General features: G+C 40.9%; 2 protein-coding genes across 2 annotated transcripts; one reads left to right on the plus strand and one right to left on the minus strand.

The window, feature by feature from the left end:
• The first annotated feature begins 1224 nt into the window (after positions 1 to 1224).
• On the plus strand, positions 1225 to 2169 carry LOC142450722 (olfactory receptor 7A17-like). The gene has a single exon (XM_075552716.1). The coding sequence runs from the start codon at positions 1249 to 1251 to the stop codon at positions 2167 to 2169; it is 921 nt and encodes a 306-aa protein (XP_075408831.1). The 5' UTR covers positions 1225 to 1248.
• Positions 2170 to 15974: 13805 nt separating this feature from the next.
• On the minus strand, positions 15975 to 17931 carry LOC142432207 (olfactory receptor 7A5-like). The gene is made up of 2 exons (XM_075537331.1): positions 17887 to 17931; positions 15975 to 16910 (listed from the first exon to the last, which is right to left on the minus strand). Exon 2 carries the CDS (start codon positions 16893 to 16895, stop codon positions 15975 to 15977), a length of 921 nt encoding a protein of 306 aa, XP_075393446.1. The 5' UTR covers positions 16896 to 16910; positions 17887 to 17931.
• Positions 17932 to 18176: the final 245 nt, after the last annotated feature.

Below are 18176 nucleotides of genomic sequence, written 5' to 3' on the forward strand. Positions count from 1 at the left end.
TTTCAAACTGCTCTATAAAACTGGCAAAGGAATTTTGGTTGAAGAGATAAAAAATACAGAAAAGATGAATATGCGAGTTAAAACTCATTTTTCTTGTCTGAGGCAAGTAGTGGACACTGGGTGAAATTCACAGCTTGTCATTTTTAATACATTTGCATATGAATAATTTAAAATCATTTTCTTGGGGGCTCATACAACTCTTACCACAATCCATAAATGTATCCTTTATGTCAAGCACATCTGTACATTTGTTGCCATCATCATTCTCAACACATTTGCTTTCTAACTGAGCCCTTCATATCAGCTCCTTGTTTTCCCCCTCCCTTCCTGCTCCCCCTCCCTCATGAACCCTTGATAATTTATAAATTATTATTATGTTGTCACTGTCCACCTTGTCAGAGGGAGTGAGGAATGCTCCTGCGTCAGGGGGAGCACAGCCCCGATCTCTGCTTAAAGGTCCTTCTCCTGCCTTCAGATTTCCTTCACAAGGCCTCTTTGTCAGAAGTGATTATACAAAGATGCGTTTAATTTTCCTCTATACCTTATTTACTTGCTACTGTGAATTAAGTGGTTTACAAGCTCGACCAACACTGAAGAAATCACACACATTGTGTAATTCCCCTATGTACCAAAACTTATATTGCTGCCTCTTTGTGTTTCCTGTTACCATTACCCCTTCCTTTCTAACCCTCTGAATTTTGTTCCTGGGCATGTGCTGCCCTCTTGAACTTACATAGTTGGGCATTGGTACATAGAGGAGAGTTCTGTTCCAAGCAAGACTGCAGTTTGCATGCTCCATGAGTCCATTGGACCAATTGTTTCCATGTGTCTTTCAACTTCCATCACTCTGCCGACCAACCTCAGGGATGAGTTCAACAGTTACTTCTTAAGCTGTCCACATCAGATAAGGGTAAGAATTTTTATGTTTTTCACTGAGGTTCCCACAACTTTCAAGAACACTTGGAAAAAAATAATTGGTCAAACACACGTGTTAAATGAACAATGTCTCAATGAATTTGTAGAGAAATACAATGCTTTAGGGAAAAGATGGTATTAGATGACATGACAGCAAAGCTGTTAGCGCATCAATGACAATAAGGAGCACATGGGATTGAGATACATAGATATAAATAGGGATTAATTAATTATTTAAAATATAAACAACAGCATATTCCTCAAAATGTTGCTAACAGCTTATGGCACAGTTTGCAATTCTCTTTTCTCTTTCCAAGTAATTTTTTCAGCTACATGGGACCAGAAAATGACACACATTTTCAACATTTCATCCTGTTGGGGCTCTCAGAAGAGGCAGAGTTGCAGCCCCTCCTCTTCGGACTCTTCCTGTCAATGTACCTGGTCACCTTCACTGGGAACCTGCTCATCATCCTGGCTATCATCAAGGACAGCCACCTCCACACACCCATGTACTTCTTCCTCTCCAACCTCTCCTTCGCTGACATCTGTTCCACCTCCACCACTGTCCCAAAGATGCTGACGAACATCCAGATGCAGAACAAAGTAATTACATATGAAGGCTGCATCACCCAGATGTATTTTTTCATGTTATTTGGGGGCTTAGATAACTTCTTATTAACAGTGATGGCCTATGACCGGTTTGTGGCCATCTGTCACCCACTACACTATACTGTCATCATGAACCCAAGATTCTGTGGCCTCCTGCTTCTGGCATCCTGGTTATTGACTCTTCTGGACTCTCTATTACTTGCTTTAATGGTTTTGCGCCTGTCCTTTTGTACAGAATCAGACATCTCCCATTTTTTCTGTGAACTTGATCAGGTTGTCCATCTTGCTTGTTCTGACACCTTCCTCAATGAGTTAGTCATGTATTTAGCAACTGGAATTTTCGGTGCTATTCCACTCACTGGGATCCTTTTCTCTTACATGAAGATTGTGTCCTCCATTTTGAAAATTTCGTCAACTGAGGGCAAATGTAAAGCCTTTTCCACTTGTGGGTCTCACCTCTCTATTGTTTCCTTGTTCTATGGTACAGCTTTAGGGGTTTATCTTAGTTCTGCTGCTATTGAAAATTCCAGGGCCACTGCAATAGCCTCAGTAATGTACACTGTAACCACACCCATGCTGAATCCCTTTATCTATAGTCTTAGAAATAAAGACATAAAGCAAGCACTAAGAAAAATTTTCAGCTGAGGAACATCTTATATAACAGAAACACATCCTCATGTGTAGAGAAGTACTTGTGAAAAAAATTCAAAATAATAAATATCTGTATTATACTTTCCTCAGTCCTAAATGTGATTAGTTACATAATTCAATCTCCTTAATTTTAAGACATAATATGAACAATTTAAGACATAATATGAAATTACTTCCTGTGTATTTCATTAAAAATATATTTACTTTCACCCAGTTTTCCTTCAACAGGCAATTTTAAGAACTAGAAGAAATTGTGTTTCATAGTTGCCACAGTGCACCCAGACTGGCTTGTCTTCTCCAGATGACCCTTCTGTAAAGGAATGTCCACTTGCCTACAAATGGACTTTGGGTTCCTAATCTGCACTCCCCCTCATTCACAATGATACGATTTTTTTTATGCCTGCTACCTGATCCCTTCGACACCTCGAGATCACACAGGCTGATGTACTTCTGCCAGGTGGGCTTTGTTGCTTCAGATAGCCACTTATTTACCTTAAAGCCTTTAATTCCCCAGATGCCATATCTTTTAATAGCTGGGCACTATCAACTTTCTTCACCACATTTGCTTACGCACCCATCTGTCTTCAGCGATCATGTCATGGAATGCCAGTTTAATAGAACAAGGTGTTCTTGCATTGAGGGAGTGCTTGAGTGGATTCCCAATGTCCATCTGTTACCTTAATACTAATCCTTTAAATATATGAACATAGATCTATTTCCCCATCACCATATATAACTATATTTACATATGTAGATGCCTGTATTTAGACCTCTATAAATACCTTTTGCCTCATAGATCTTTCCTCTATTTCCTTTTACTTTCAGCTTTTCCCACTATCATGCTCAGCTTTCATTTGTGTTTCAGTAATTCCTCTCAGTTACATTACCCTTGATCAAACCCTACCAGACCTCTTACACACTCTTTGCCACTGATTTTGGATCACTTGTTGTTCCCTTATCTCTGGGTTTGTTGACACCACTCCCTTTCGCCCACCTCCCCCTCTCCCTTGTTGCCCCAGAACCCTTGGTCCAGCTGTTTTCTCCTCAAGATGGTTTATTGAGCCCATATTATCTAGATAGACCTGCAGAGATAATAATATGCACAAAAACAAGGCAGAGAAAAACAAAGAAACAAAATAACAACAACAAAAAGCCAATGACAAGAATAAAAAATCCTGTAAATAGTTCAAAGTCTGTTTGTTGACCTTTAGGAATGTTTGACTGTCAAGTCGGATGGAGTGCCATGGCCTGACCCCAAAGTCTATTTTTGGTATTCCCTCGGGACTTCCTTCCTCGGCTCCCCTTGCTATTCTGTTGCACGCCATTATTGTTTTACCTCAGTGTGGTGGGGTCAGATCAGGCACAATTCCCACACTATGTCTCCACTGGTATCCCCTGTAGGGGGTTGGGTCAGTGAGGGATGTCCTGTCTCAGAGTGGACCCAGCCATATGGTCCTCTCTATGCATTGGCTGCTCTGAGCAGGGATATTGTCCTTGAGGTTTGGTGGGCCAGGATATGTTCCTTTCTGTTCCTCCCTCTTCAGTTACTCCCTTGTGCTCTGATCAGATATGTCCCTCTCCCTGATCTGTAGCTTCAGTGCTGTCCTCTGAAGTAAATTCTTCTGGGGGGAGAGGTGGTTGTCCACAAAGTTGGGATTGGTGCCGGACCCTCAGACCATTCTACTGGTTCCCTGCTTCATGCCAGTAAGTTGCATTCACATCTCGGAATGCCGGGTTGAAGTCTGGTCCCTTTTTCCCTGGGGACATGTAAACAGTACTCTCCCCTTGGGTTGGTTAGTACCCTGTTCAACCCCTACCCATTTATCTTCTTCTTTTTTTTCAATCACTGAAGACAAATGAGTGCATAAGCAAATGTGGTGAAGAAAGCTGATAGTGCCCAGCTATAAAAACATATAGTAGCTAGGATCTTAAAGGCTTGAAGGTAAACAAGTGCCATCCAGCTGAGAAGCAACAAAGCCCACCTGGAAGAAGCACACCAGCCTGTGTGATCATGATGTGTCAAAGGGATCGGGTATTAGACATCAAAAAACAAAAAAAATTATATCATTGTGAATGAGGGGCAGTGCAGAGTGTGGATCCAAAGCCCATCTGTAAGCAGGTGGACATTCACTTACAGAAGGGTTGCTGGGAGGAGACAAGCCAGTCCAGGTACAGTGTAGCAACTATGAAACACCTCATGATCACAATTCTAACTTACAAATCCAGCTAGACCAGAGGATATACACTGGAAGTGATAGGAGCTTGAGACACAGGGAATCCAGGACAGATGATCCCTTCAGGACCAGTGGTGAGAATGGCGATATCAGGAGGGTAGAGGGAAGTTGGGGTGGAAAAGCAGAACTTATTACAAGGCTCTACATATAATCCCCCTCTCTGGGGGATGGACAACAGTAAAGTGGGTGAAGGGAGATGTCAGACCGTGTAAGATATGACAAAATAATAATTTATAAAATATCAAGGGTTCATGAGGGAAGGTAGGGAGGGAGAGGGTAAAATGAGAAGTTGACATCAAGGGCTCAAGTAGAAAGCAAATGTTTTGAGAATGATGATGGCAGCAAATGTAAAAATGTGCTTGACACATGAATGTATGTATGGATTGTGATAAGGGTCATATAAGCCCCCCATAAAATTATTTTTTTAATTATGAAAATCTCTTAGGCAGAAGCAAACAGCTTGACGAAAGGACTCCCTGAGCCTGGAGAATCAGAACCATCATCTTGGGGGACACCAAGGGCAAGTGGCATAACAGTTAACAAAGACAATGTTCTATATCCCAATTTGATGAGTGGAGGCTGGGATCTTAAATGCTCATAAGCAGGCATGTTATCAATAAATATATGTCTCTTTCCATCCAGAGGGATAAAATGTTATGAAAATTGAAGAACACATGGAAACATGTGTTAGTCCAGTGGATAAAGGATTATGCGAAATTTGGTCTCCATTATCCTGAGACAAGGATGCAGTCCAGCTACCAAACCAACTGCTCTGAAAAGGATCACATTGGAAGATCCTGTATATATAATGTGTGAAAAATATGGAACAGAACACAAAATCATGTGCCTTCTTAGATGGATAGAGACTATTAAAGCTATCAGGGATATAATCTGTAGTGACCCTTCAAAATTGGGACTAAACTCACGTCCATATTATATTAACCATTTAAGATCCTAAGATAAGTGGGTTGTCAAATCAGGGGGAATAGAAATAGTAACATATAAGGAAATGGGATAAGTGATGGAAAATTATGAGGATAGAAATGGATGAGTAGAAAGAGACTGCAAAGTTTTGAATGTATATCAGACATCAGAGAAGAAAAAATCATATCACTGTGAATCAGAGAAAGTGCAGAGTAGAAACCCAAAGCCCATCTTTGGGCAATTGTGCATCCCCTTATAGAAGTGTCGTGCGTAGGAGATGAAGCAGTCAGGATTCAGTGTAGCAACTAGGATATGTACAATTTTGCTCTAGTTCTTAAGTGCTTCACCACCACCATGACCACCATACCCACGATCATAATCCCAATTATACCTTACAAATCCAGCTAGACCACAGGATGTAGACTGGTACAGAAAGGATGGAAACAAGGGAATCCAGGACAGATGATCCCTTCAGGACCAGTGGGAAGGGTGGTGATACTAGGACAGTGAACGAAAAGTCGGGTAGAAAGAGGGAACCAATTACAAGGATCTACATATAAGCCCATACCTGGGGGATGGACAACAGAAAAGTGGGTGAAGGGAGACATCAGACAGTGTAAGACATGACAAAATGATATTGATTGATAAATTATCAAGAGTTCATGAAGGAGGCAAGTGGGGACAGAGGGAAAAGGGAGCAGCTGATAACAAGGGCTCAAGTAGAAAGCAAATGCTTTCAGGATGATGACGGCAACAAATGTATAAATGTGCTCAACACAAAGGTTGTATGTATGGATTGTGATAACAGTTGTATGAGCCCCATTAAAATGATTTTAAAATGTTTTTGAATGTAGAGTGATGATCTACTCAGTACAGCTTGACATAGTTACAAGGAAAAGTTTTCTAAACATTTCAAATGTCCAATTTTATATTATATATTTTGCTATGATATTATTCATACTAAAAAAGGGAGAAGCTAAGAATGTCTGGCAAAGCTGGACTGTGATCAGTTTGGTCAGCAGTTCGAATCCACTAGCTGCATTTTCAGAGAAAGATGGGGCATAGTATGCCTGAAAGAAATAAAATCTCAGAAAATCACAAAAGCAATTTTATCCTGGTCTATCAGGTGGCTGAGCTGGCATCAACCTCATGGCAGTGAGTTTGGTTTTTTGGGTTTACCAAAATACTCACTTCATCCTTAAAAAATCATCCTTTCTAAAGAAATTTTGAATTATCCATATATATTAGAATGAAAACATGAAAAACTCTTAAGGAATTTTTAATAGAAGCAATCCATTTGTTCACTCAAGGTATCAGGAAGTTTGACATTCTCCTGGTAAAAGTGCTAGACCAGTAACCGAGAGGGGGGAGTTCAAAACTATTACCAGCACCCTGGTTGAAAAAATATGACAGTCTGTTCTATAAAGATGCACAACCTCAGAAACCCTGCTCAGTCCTATCTGTGGACTGTGAGGTGACCTCCATGGCAGTGGGTTTGAGATCGAGTCTATATTTTTCACCGGAGGAATAGAGTGGGTGACACTCACCATTCCTGTATAGCCACCTCCCTGCCACTGCTCTCAAGCGAGTCTGACTCACTTGAAGGGCCTCAAAGGGTTTACAAAGCTGTAAACCTGTATGGAAACATATCATCTAATCTTTCTCCCAAGCAATGGATAGTCTTGAAAACAGCAACCTTTCGATTATTAGGTTCAAAAGTAACTTAATAGAGCTGCTTCCTTTGCTGCAGAGAAAATATGATACTGTATTTTCCAGGATCATGAAAATCAAGGGTTTCATATGTAATTCCTAAGATGCTGTCCAGATTACAGGGAGAGACTCAAGGGCAAAAGTGAGGCAGATGCTACGGTGCTGCCAATGTCGTAGTCAAGCATGACTGGAAAGCACTGGGTTGTTTGGGAAAAATAAAGGCACATTTCCAGTAGCGGCATTGATGCCATGGAGGGTATGCATACATTTGCTAGCAGTGCTTTGAAACTATGAGTCTTGAACTCACAGTGACAACAAAATCTCCTCCTATCTGGATGGCAGGACCATCATTATGTTCAGGGAGTGATCATTTCAGTCTTCTTGATCTTTCTAACGATAGAAGTGGTATCAATGTGCTTCACTGGTATGGTGTTCAGTGTGGTTCTCAAAATCATTTCAATAGTTTCAAATACCACAAGTGCTTTTTCACATTTTAATAAGAATATGTTTTACAAATTTATGCTCAATATATTAAATAAGACCTCATTATGAAGTAAATTACCCAGGTGGGATGAATCATAAGTGGGATGAATCACATCTGATCACAAGAAAGAAGTTTTCCAAAATAGGAATCTTAGAATTTATGTTTCAGATTTGTAGGCTTTTGAGATAATAATGAGCACGGATCCTTTGAGATAATTGTATGCTAATATTCTGGGGCTAGTAATGAAAAATCTGTTTCATATAAAACTCCGCAGTAACCCTTAAAGAATTGCCTGCTGAATGGAAGATTTTGTTAAGGAAAACACATTTTAAAAAGAATACACAAGAAGCAATTTAATATTATGTCCTAAAAGTCAAGGAGATTGACTTCTGGACATAAGCACATTTAGGTACTGAGAAAAGAATAATACAGGTTTTATTATTTTGAATATTTTCTCTCACAAGTAGCTCTCTAAACTTAAGGATGAGTTTCTGTTATATAGGATGTTTCTCAGCTTAAAAGTTTTGTTGGGGCTTGCTTTATGTCTCTATTTCTAAGACTATAAATAAAAGGATTCAGCATGGGTGTGACTCCACTGTACATTACAGAGGCTAGTGCACTGGCTCTTGAGTTTTGGATCAGAGCAGAATTGAGATAAACCACAAGAGCTGTACCAAAGAATGTGAAACCACAGCTGTAACATAGAATATGGAAACCAAGAGCTGTACCATAGAACATGGAACCACAAGCGGAAAAACCTTTATATTTCCCTACAGCTGATGAAATTTTCAAAATGGAGGACACAATCTTCGTGGAAGAGAAAAGGATCCCAGTGAATGGAACAACACCCAGTAGTCCAGTTGTAATATATATCACAAAGTCATTGAAGAGTGTGTCAGATCAGGCAAGTTGGACTACCTGGTTGACTTCACAGAAAAAAAATGGGAAATTTCTAATATTGTGCAAAAAGTTAGTCGCAAAACCATTAAACTTTGTAATAGAGAGTCTAAAAGAGTCAATAACCACTTGGCCAGGAACAGCAGGCCATAGAATCTTGGTTTCATGATGACAGTATAGTGTAGTGAGTGACAGATGACCACAAACAGGTCATAGGCCATCACTGTCAATAGGAAGTTGTCTAATGCCCCCAAAGAGAATGAAAAAATGCATCTGAGTGAAGCAGTCTTCAGATGTAATTACTTTGGTCTGCTTTTGGATGGTCATCAACATCTTTGGGACATTGGTGGAGGTGAAACATATGTCAGCAAAGGAAAGGTTGGAGAGGAAGGGACTTCCGGGAATATGTCAGCAAAGGAAAGGTTGGAGAGGAAGGGACTTCCGGGAATATGGCTACATAGAGACACATACCAGAGGGACTCCTCAGAATTCAGCCCAGGAGAGGTGCTTAGAGGGAAATTCAACGCTCCTGGAATTCAGGAGGAGCATCATAGCGATAAGTAGGCACAGACCCACGGGGTTTAAAGGGGTTGCGGGTTTTGGCTTACCTCAGTGGAGGCCAGCTGGGTTTTGACCTTGGCCCCACCACTATCTCTGCTGGATTGAGGATTTGGAGCCTGTATGGTGGCTTGATATTAATTCAGCCACAGCTTGCCACCACCTCCTTGGGACAGGGACTAGGACCTTGCAGCTCAACTGGCTGGCCGGGAATCACGACTCACCTACTTTTTTGCTTTTGTTTTCCTCTCTTCACTATATCCCTGCCCCACCCCCCAAACCACCCATGCACAGTGTCATTGGGCTTACTTTTTAATTTTTTTCTCCTATTTTTTGCTTTCCTGTTATCTCACACTCCACTGCTGACCTCCAGATCACTGCCCTTAGCTTAGGGCATTTACCCCTATGCCACACCCTACGATGTGAACTCGACCCTGTGTAGCTAGCCTGAAGTGGGGGAAATCCCTCCTGACCCCCACCATGGGATATTCTGCCCAACTTCTTACCAGGGAATTCCCGCCTGGGTGCCTAAGACAGCTCCATCAACACTGGTCAACATTCCAAGCTGCTGTAGGAACCTCTGCCCAACCGCTGCAACACCAAATCAGGAAACCCACCAGCCTTCTGGGTCACTCCCCTGAGAAGGTAGACACAGGAGGGTAAAGTGGTAGGTTAATCTCATAGTGAAATATTAGCTATAGGCAGTTCAAAGAAGCATTCCTACAAGTCTTCCAGAGAGAGTCAGTTCTCTTCGACTCCCTGGAAAAGGGCACCTAGCTACTCTAAAACAAAAATGCAAACAGCTATCAGCTCCAACGATCTCAATGAAAAACCAGGAGAAACAAAAAGCAATGGCAGAAGATGTCCAGAACATAATGACATGCATAGAAGAAGCAGACATTGAGCTGCCACAGAAATAATTTTTCAAAATGCTGCTTGGAGTCATGCAGGACATGAGGGAAACAATACAGAAAAAGGATGAAATGATAGAGGAGATAAAGGCCATACACCAAAGGGAAATACAGGACCTTAGGGAGGAGATAGCAAAAACCAGTAGCAGACATGCGGACCTCGAGAATCGATTGGAGGAAGCAGAGAACCGCATCAGTGACTTGGAGGACAGCCAAGCAGACATTAACAAACACGAACAAAAATCTAATAAGACTATAAGAGAAGCTGAAGAAATCTTAACAGCTATGTCTCATGCTATATAGCAGAACAACATTAGAATTATTGGCTTTCCGGAGGAAGACACAACAAAGAAGTCATCTGCAACAATAGTGAGAGAATTCTTGGAGGAAAACTTCCCCAGCTTAATGAATGAAAACCAGGTAACCACTCAGGAAGCTGAAAGAACACAAACTAGATTGAATCACAACAAGAAGTCACAAAGGCACATAATAGTTAAACTATCCAACTTTGAGGAAAAGCAGAAAATCATGAGAACAGCTAGGGAAAAACAAGCAATCACATATAAAGGTTCCCAAATAACAATATGCTCAGACCTATCAGCAGAAACTATGAAGAAGAGGAGAGAGTGGAGTAGTACATTCCAAAAAATTGAAGAAAATCAATGGAAACCCAAGAATACTCTACCCAGCCAAATTATCGATCAAGATAGATGGAGAGATAAAAGAGTCTTCCCAGACAAGGAAATACTCAAAGAATACATTAGAAGAAACCCAGCCCTAAAAAATATCCTTGCCGACCCAGTATGGGCAGAAGAACAACACTCACCAGGCATAAATAAGAGACTGCCACATAGAACAACCTCACCCAGAGGGCAACAAAGAGAAAACAGACCCCAAGATAGAATTGGCTTAAGGATGGAAAGAAGTCAAGAATGATATACACACATGTGCACAATACACTAATGAGAAAGTAAGGTGGGAAAATACCCAAGACAAAAGGCATAACATGACATCACAAAGTCCGCAGATGGAGATAATAACCCTGAATATCAATTGCCTGAACTCATGCATTAAATGACTGAGACCTGCAGACTGGCTTAGAAAACACAGCCAATCAATCTGCTGCCTACAGGAGACACATCTCAAGGCCACAGACAAAAATAGGCTGAGAATCAAAGCCTGGAGAAAGACATATCAAGCAAAAAACAATTGGGAAAAAAAGAGGGGTTGCAATCCTAATCTCAGATAAAATTGACCTCAAAGTGCAAACCATAAAAAGAGATAAGGAGTGACAGTCTATAATGCTCAAGGGAATGGTAGACAAAGAACCTCTAAGCATTGTAAACACATATTCGCCGAATGAGAGACCCGCTGAATACATCAACCAAACACCCTGAAAGATGAAAAAAGAAATCACAGCCTCAACAATTATAGAGGGTGACTTCAATACACCGCTCTCTGAGAAAGATAGATCACAGGAAATGAAACTCAACAAGGAGGCTAGAGATCTAAACACTACAATTAGACAATTTGACCTGATATATATTTACAGAGATTTTCATCCAAATTTTAAAAAATCACATTAATCTCAAGGCCGCAAGACACATAATCAAAGATAGACCACGTGCTGGGGCATAAGGCGAATCCACATAAATTTAAGCATATTGATATCATACAGCCCACTCTCTCTGACCACTGTGCCATAAGGTTGGAAATTAACAAAAGGAAGACAAAGAAAAGAGAAAACAATTGGAGGATGAATAACTACTGCCAAAGGAGTGTGTACTGGCACAGATCAGAAATTAAATTAGGAAATTTCTAGAAACCAACGAGAATGAGCACATGACGTACCAAAACTTATGGGACACTGCAAAGGCAGTTATCAGAGGAAATTTCATAGCAATACAGACACACCTGAGTAAGGAAGAGATACTCATGATTGATATGCTGATACAAAGATACAACAACTAGAGCAGAGTCAGCAGGACAATCCTACTACAAACAAAATAAAAGAAATCATAAAAATCAGGGCTGAGATTCAGGAGAGGGAAAATAAGAAAACTGTGCAAAAATTAATGCTGCTAAAAGTTGGCTCTTTGAACGGATCAACAGACCGCTGGCAAACCTAATCAAAGAAAAGTGGGAACAAATTTCAATAGCAAGAATAAGGTATGAAAGAGGGGACATTACAACACACACTAATGAAATCAAAAGGATAATTACATAGTACTACTAAGGATTGTACTCCAATGAATTCAGAAAGTTGGAAGACATGGACAAATTCTTGGAAAAATAATCCCTCCCTAGACTATCCTTGGTGGACATCAAGAATCTCAACAGATACATAGCAATAGAAAAAAATAGAAAAGGTTATGAAGGATTACCAACAACAACAAAAAATCCCCTGGACCAGATGGCTTCACTGGACAATACTACCAAGCATTTAAGGAAAAACGAACACCAATCCTACACAAGCTCTTCCAGAACATAGAAAAAGACAGAAAACTCCCGAACTTCTTCTATGAAGTTAGTATAACTCTGATAACAAAACCAGGCAAGGATCCCACAAGTTTCGAGAACTACAGACCAATATCCCCAATGAACATCAATGCAAAAATCCTTCATAAAACACTAGCCAACAGAATACAAAAGTATCTGAAACAAATAATTCACCATGACCAAGTAGTATTCATACCAGAGATGCAGGGATGGTTCCACATACTAAAGACCAAGTATTATTCATCACATTGGCATGAAAAAGTATAAGAACCACATGATAATGTCCATAGATGCATCCAACACCAATTACTGTTTAAAACACTTGAGAAGAAAGGAATGGAAGGACAATTCCTCAAGACAAGACAAGCTATATATGAAAAACCAACAGCCAACGTGGTAATCAGTGGAGAAAAGACTAACACCATCCCACTGAAAAAAGGGACCAGACAAGGATTCCCCTTATTCCCACTCTTATTTAATATCATACTGGAGGTTTTAGCGAACAGCATAAGGCAAAGAAAAGACATCAAAGGTATTCGTCTGGGGAAGGAAGAATTGAAACTGTCATTTGCAGATGATATGATTTTATATATGGAAAATCCCAAAAGTTCCACAAGGCGGTGTACTGGAAGCAATAGAGGAGTTTGGCAAAGTGGCAGGATGCAAGATCAACAAACAAAAGTCCATCGAACGGTTATACGTATTGGATAAGACCGTGGAAGAGGACATCAAAAAGGTGGTACCCTTCACAATAACCAAACACAAATGGAAATATCTAGGGATATACCTGACTAAAAGAACAAAATATCTACATGGGGAAAACTACAGAACACTATTACAAGAAACCAAGAGTGACCTCAACAAATGGAAGTATACCCCATGCTCGTGGATTGGAAGACTCAATATAGTAGGGAAACAGTGGAGAGGTCTGAGGGGCTGGCCCCAGTCCCAAATTCTACATAGACGCCTGCCCCTCACCTGAAAAGAATTTATTTCAAAGGGCGACATAATCTGAAGCTCCGGGAGAGGGTCATATCTGATCAGAGCATACGGGAGCAGATGAAGGGGGAGTAGGAGAGAGTGGAGTACATCCTAGCCAGCCAGGCATGAAGGACGATGACCCCAATTAGAGCCCCACTATAAGACATGACACCCCTCACTGACTCATGGTCCTTCGGAGTACAGTACAGTGTAGGAATTGCACCTGATCTGATCCTGCCACTCCAAGGCAAAGCACTGGTGGAATGCAATGGAACAGCAAGAGAATGGAGCGGCAAGGTCCCCAGGGAATGCTCAAGGTGGACTTCGGGCTCAGGGTGTGGTGCCCCTACAGACTGGACTGAAAACACTCCTAAAGGCCAACAAACAATCCTTGAACTAACTACAAGATTTTCTTTTTTGTTGTGTTTTGTTCTTTGTCAGTGGTTTGTTGTTGATGTTTTGTTGTATATTGTTGCTTGGTTTTGCTCTGTCTTGTTTTTGTGCATGTTATTATCTCCGCAGGTCTGTCTAAATAAGATAGGCTGGATGAACAATCTGGAGGAGAAAACAATGGGACCAACAGTTCTGGGGGACATGGAATAGGGGTAGGGGTGGGGGGAAAGGAAGTGGTGTTAACAAACCCAGGAACAAGAGAACAAGAAGTGATCCAAATTGGTGGTGAGGTGGGTGTGGGAGGCCTGGTAGGGCAAGATCAAGGGTAATGTAATGAAGAGGTATTGCTGAAACCCAGGTGGGTACTGAGCATGATAGAGGGACAGGAGGAAAATCAAGGGAAATAGAGGAAAGAGCTGTGAGGCAAAGACCATTTATAGAGGTCTAGACAAAGACATGTATATAGGCAAATATATTTATATATGAGGATGGGAAAATATATCTATGTGCATATATTTTTAAGTTTAGTATTAAGGTAGCAGAAGTACATTGACCCTCTACTGAAGTACTCCCAAATGCAAGAATGCTTTCTTCTATTAAATTGGCATTCTATGATGTTCACCTTGTCGACACAACCGTTGAAGACAAAGTGGGTGAATAAGCAAATGTAGTGAAGAAAGCTGAAGGTGCCCGGCTATCTAAAGATATAGCTTCTGGGGTCTTAAAAGCTTGAAGGTAAACAAGTAGTCATCTAGCTCAAAAGTAACAAAGCCCACATGGAAGAACACACCATCCTGTGCGATCACGAGGTGCTGAAGGGATCAGTTATCAGGCATCAAAGAACAAAAAATCATATCATTGGGTGCACACCTCCATTATACAATCGCTGAAGACAAATGGGTGTATAAGCAAATGTCGCAAAGAAAGCTGGTAGTACCTGGCTATCAAAAGATATAGGGTCTGGGATCTTAAAGGTTTGAAGGTAAACAAGTGGTCATCTAGCTCAAAAGCAACAAAGTCCACATGAAAGAAGCACACCAGCCTGTGTGATAACAAGGTGTCAAAGGGATCAGGTATCAGGCATCAAAGAACAAACAAATCTTACCATAGTGAATGAGGGGGGAGTGAAGGGTGGAGACCCAAAGCCCATTTGTCTGCCACTGGAGATCCTCTTGGAGAGGGGTCTAGGGGAGGAGACGAGCCAGTCAAGGTGCAATATAGCAACAAAGGAAAATACAACTTTCCTCTAGTTTCTAAATACTTCCTCCCTTCCTCCGGTCCTCCCCGCCCCATACCATGATCCAAATCTACTTTGAAAGTCTAGCTAGACCAGAGGATGTACACTGGTCCAGATAGGAACTGGAAACACAGGTAATCCAACATGGACAATCCCTCCAGGACCAGTGGTGAGAGTGGCGATACTGGGAGGGTAGAGTGAGAGTGGGTTGGAAAGAGAGAACCAATTACAAGGATCTACATGTGACCTCCTCCCTAGGGGACAGACAACAGAAAAGTGGGTGATGGGAGATGTCGGACAGGGGAAGATATATCATCATAATAATTTATAAACTATCAAGGGCTCATGAGGGAGGGGGGAGCAAGGAGGCAGGAGAAAAAATGAGGACCTGATGCCAGGTGCTTAAGTGGAGAGCAAATGTTTTGAGAATGATGAGGGCAATGAATGTACTGATGTGCTTTACACAGTTGATGTATGTATGGATTGTGATGAGTTGTATGAGCCCCTAATAAAACAATTTTTTAAAAAGAAAGAAAGAAAAGAACCCAGGTGGGTTGAAGGTTTCATGCCAGATGTAATCATAAAAAAAAAAAACATTTTCCAAAATAAGAATCAGAATTGTCTTCCAAAATAGGAATCATAGTCCCAGTTTTTAATGGTCCAGGATGATAATGAGCACTGGTCCTTTGTGATAATTGCATGCTCTTCCTCTATGGCGAGTGATGAAAATCTATTTCTAATGAAAGCTGAAGGCACCCTGAAAGAATTGCCCATTAAAGGGAAGATTTGGTTAAAGTCAATAACATTTTTAAAAATACACACAAAGCATGTCATATTATGTTTTCAAATTTTCATATTCTATCTAAAATGTTAAGGAGGCTGAATTATGTACATAGCACATTTAAAATTGAGGAAAGCACAATACAGATTTTTATTATTTTGAATTCTGTTTCTGTGATATAGGATGCTCCTCAGCTGACAAGTTTCCTTAGGGCTTGCTTTATGTCTTTATTTCTCAGACTGTAGATAAAAGGATTCAGCATGGGTGTGGCTACAGTGTACATCACTGAGGCTGTTGCAGAGGCCCTGGAGTTTTCAATAGCAGCAGAACTAACATAAACTCCAAGAGCTGTACCATAGAACAAGGCCACCACGGAGAGGTGAGACCCACAGGTGGAAAAGGCTTTGTATTTGCCCCCAGCTGATGCAATTTTCAAAATGGAGGAAACAATCTTTGTGTAAGAGAAAAGGATCCCAGTGAGTGGAATACCGCCCAGAAGTACAATTGTTAAATACATGACTAAGTCATCCAGGAATGTGTCAGAACAAGCAAGTTGGACTACCTGATCAAGTTCACAGAAAAAATGGGATATTTCTAATTTTGTACAAAAAGACAGTTGCAAAACCATTAAACCATTTAATAGAGAGTCCAGAAACGACAATACCCAGGAGGCCAGAAGCAGGAGGCCACAGAATCTTGGGTTCATGATGACAGTATAGTGCAGTGGATGACAGATGGCCAAAAAACGGTCATAGGCCATCACTGTCAATAGGAAGTTCTCTAAGGCTGCAAAAAGCAAGAAAAAATACATCTGGGTGATGCAGTCTTCATATGTAATTACTTTATTCTGCATCTGGATATTCATCAGCATCTTTGGGACGGTGGTGGAGGTGAAACAGATGTCAGCAAAGGAGAGGTTGGAGAGGAAGAAGTACATGGGTCTGTGGAGGTGGGAGTCTGTGGTGATGGCCAGGATGATGAGCAGGTTCCCAGTGAAGGTGACCAGGTACATGGAGAGGAACAGTCCAAAGAGGAGGGGCTGCAGCTCTGCCTCTTCAGAAAGCCCCAGAAGGATGAATTCTGGAACCTGAGTGTGGTTTCCTGGTTCCATGGAGCTGATGAACTCCTTGGAAAAGAAAAGAGCATTGTAAACTATGCCATAAGCTCTTAACAACAGATTGAGAGATATACTGACATTTGTATTTTAAACAGTTAATTAGTTAATGCCTACTTATATCTACATAGCTTGTGTTCTTGAATTCATGTGCCCAATATTGTCTTTGATGGGAAACTGTCTGGCTGTCCATTTTTCTAATAGTATCTTTTCCCTAAAACAATATACTTCTCTACAAATTCCTTAAGACTTTAACATTCATTCAACAAATGTGTTTGACCTAATATTTTATGACAAGTGTTCTTTAGAATTGTGGGAACCTCAATAAAAAATTAAAATTTTTACCCTTATTTGATGTGAACGGCAGAATGTGCAACTATTGGGCTTTTCCCTTACAGAGGGAGGAAGAGTTATGGAAATGCAAAGACTTTTGGTCCAATGGACTCATGGAGCATGCAAACAGCAGTCATGCCTGGAACAGAACTCTCCTGTATGTGCCAGTAATCAACTCTGTAAGTTCAAGAGGGCAGCACTTTCCCAGGGACAAAATTCAGAGGCTTATGGAGGAAAGAGGAATGGAAACAGGAAACACAAAGAGGCAGCAGGATGAGCTACAGTACATCGGGGAATGGCAATGGATGAGTTAAATCAGAATGTGTGTGATTTCTTAAATGCTGGTCAGGTCTGTAACCAGGTAATTCATAGTGAGACATAAGTAAATGATAGAATAAAAAGAAGTGCTTCTTCATATAATCTCTTCTGATACAGAGGCTCACAGCAGAAACCTGAATGTAGTTAGGATACTAGTCACGAGAAGAACACGTTGTACAGAGACAGCGCCTGTGCTCCCCACGACACAGGACTATTTCTCACCCCTCTGACAACAAGGTGGATGGTGTAACTGAGGTGCAAAAAAGGAATCTGGACTGAAGTTGCAGTTAAACGTAATGGAAATATGAGATCAGATGGTTTTGAGGTTATAAAAGACTCCGTGATAAAGAAATTAAACGTCACTTATTATTTTTATATGTATTATAATAACACAACACATTATAACATATCCTATTGTATTTTACTGACCTGCTAGGTGGTGCAAATGAGCAAGCAGTTGACTACTAGTTAAGAGTTTGTCATTTACAATCAACACGGCGGAATCTAAAGGCAAGCCTGGTGATCTGCTTCCCAAAGGTCACAGCCTTGAAAATCCCAAAGCCCAGTTCTACTCTGCACACATGGCTTCATCCAGAGTTGGAATTGACTTGGTGACAGCTGACATCA

This window comes from Tenrec ecaudatus, chromosome 1 (genome assembly GCF_050624435.1).
Source record: "Tenrec ecaudatus isolate mTenEca1 chromosome 1, mTenEca1.hap1, whole genome shotgun sequence".
Lineage (NCBI taxonomy): Eukaryota > Metazoa > Chordata > Mammalia > Afrosoricida > Tenrecidae > Tenrec > Tenrec ecaudatus.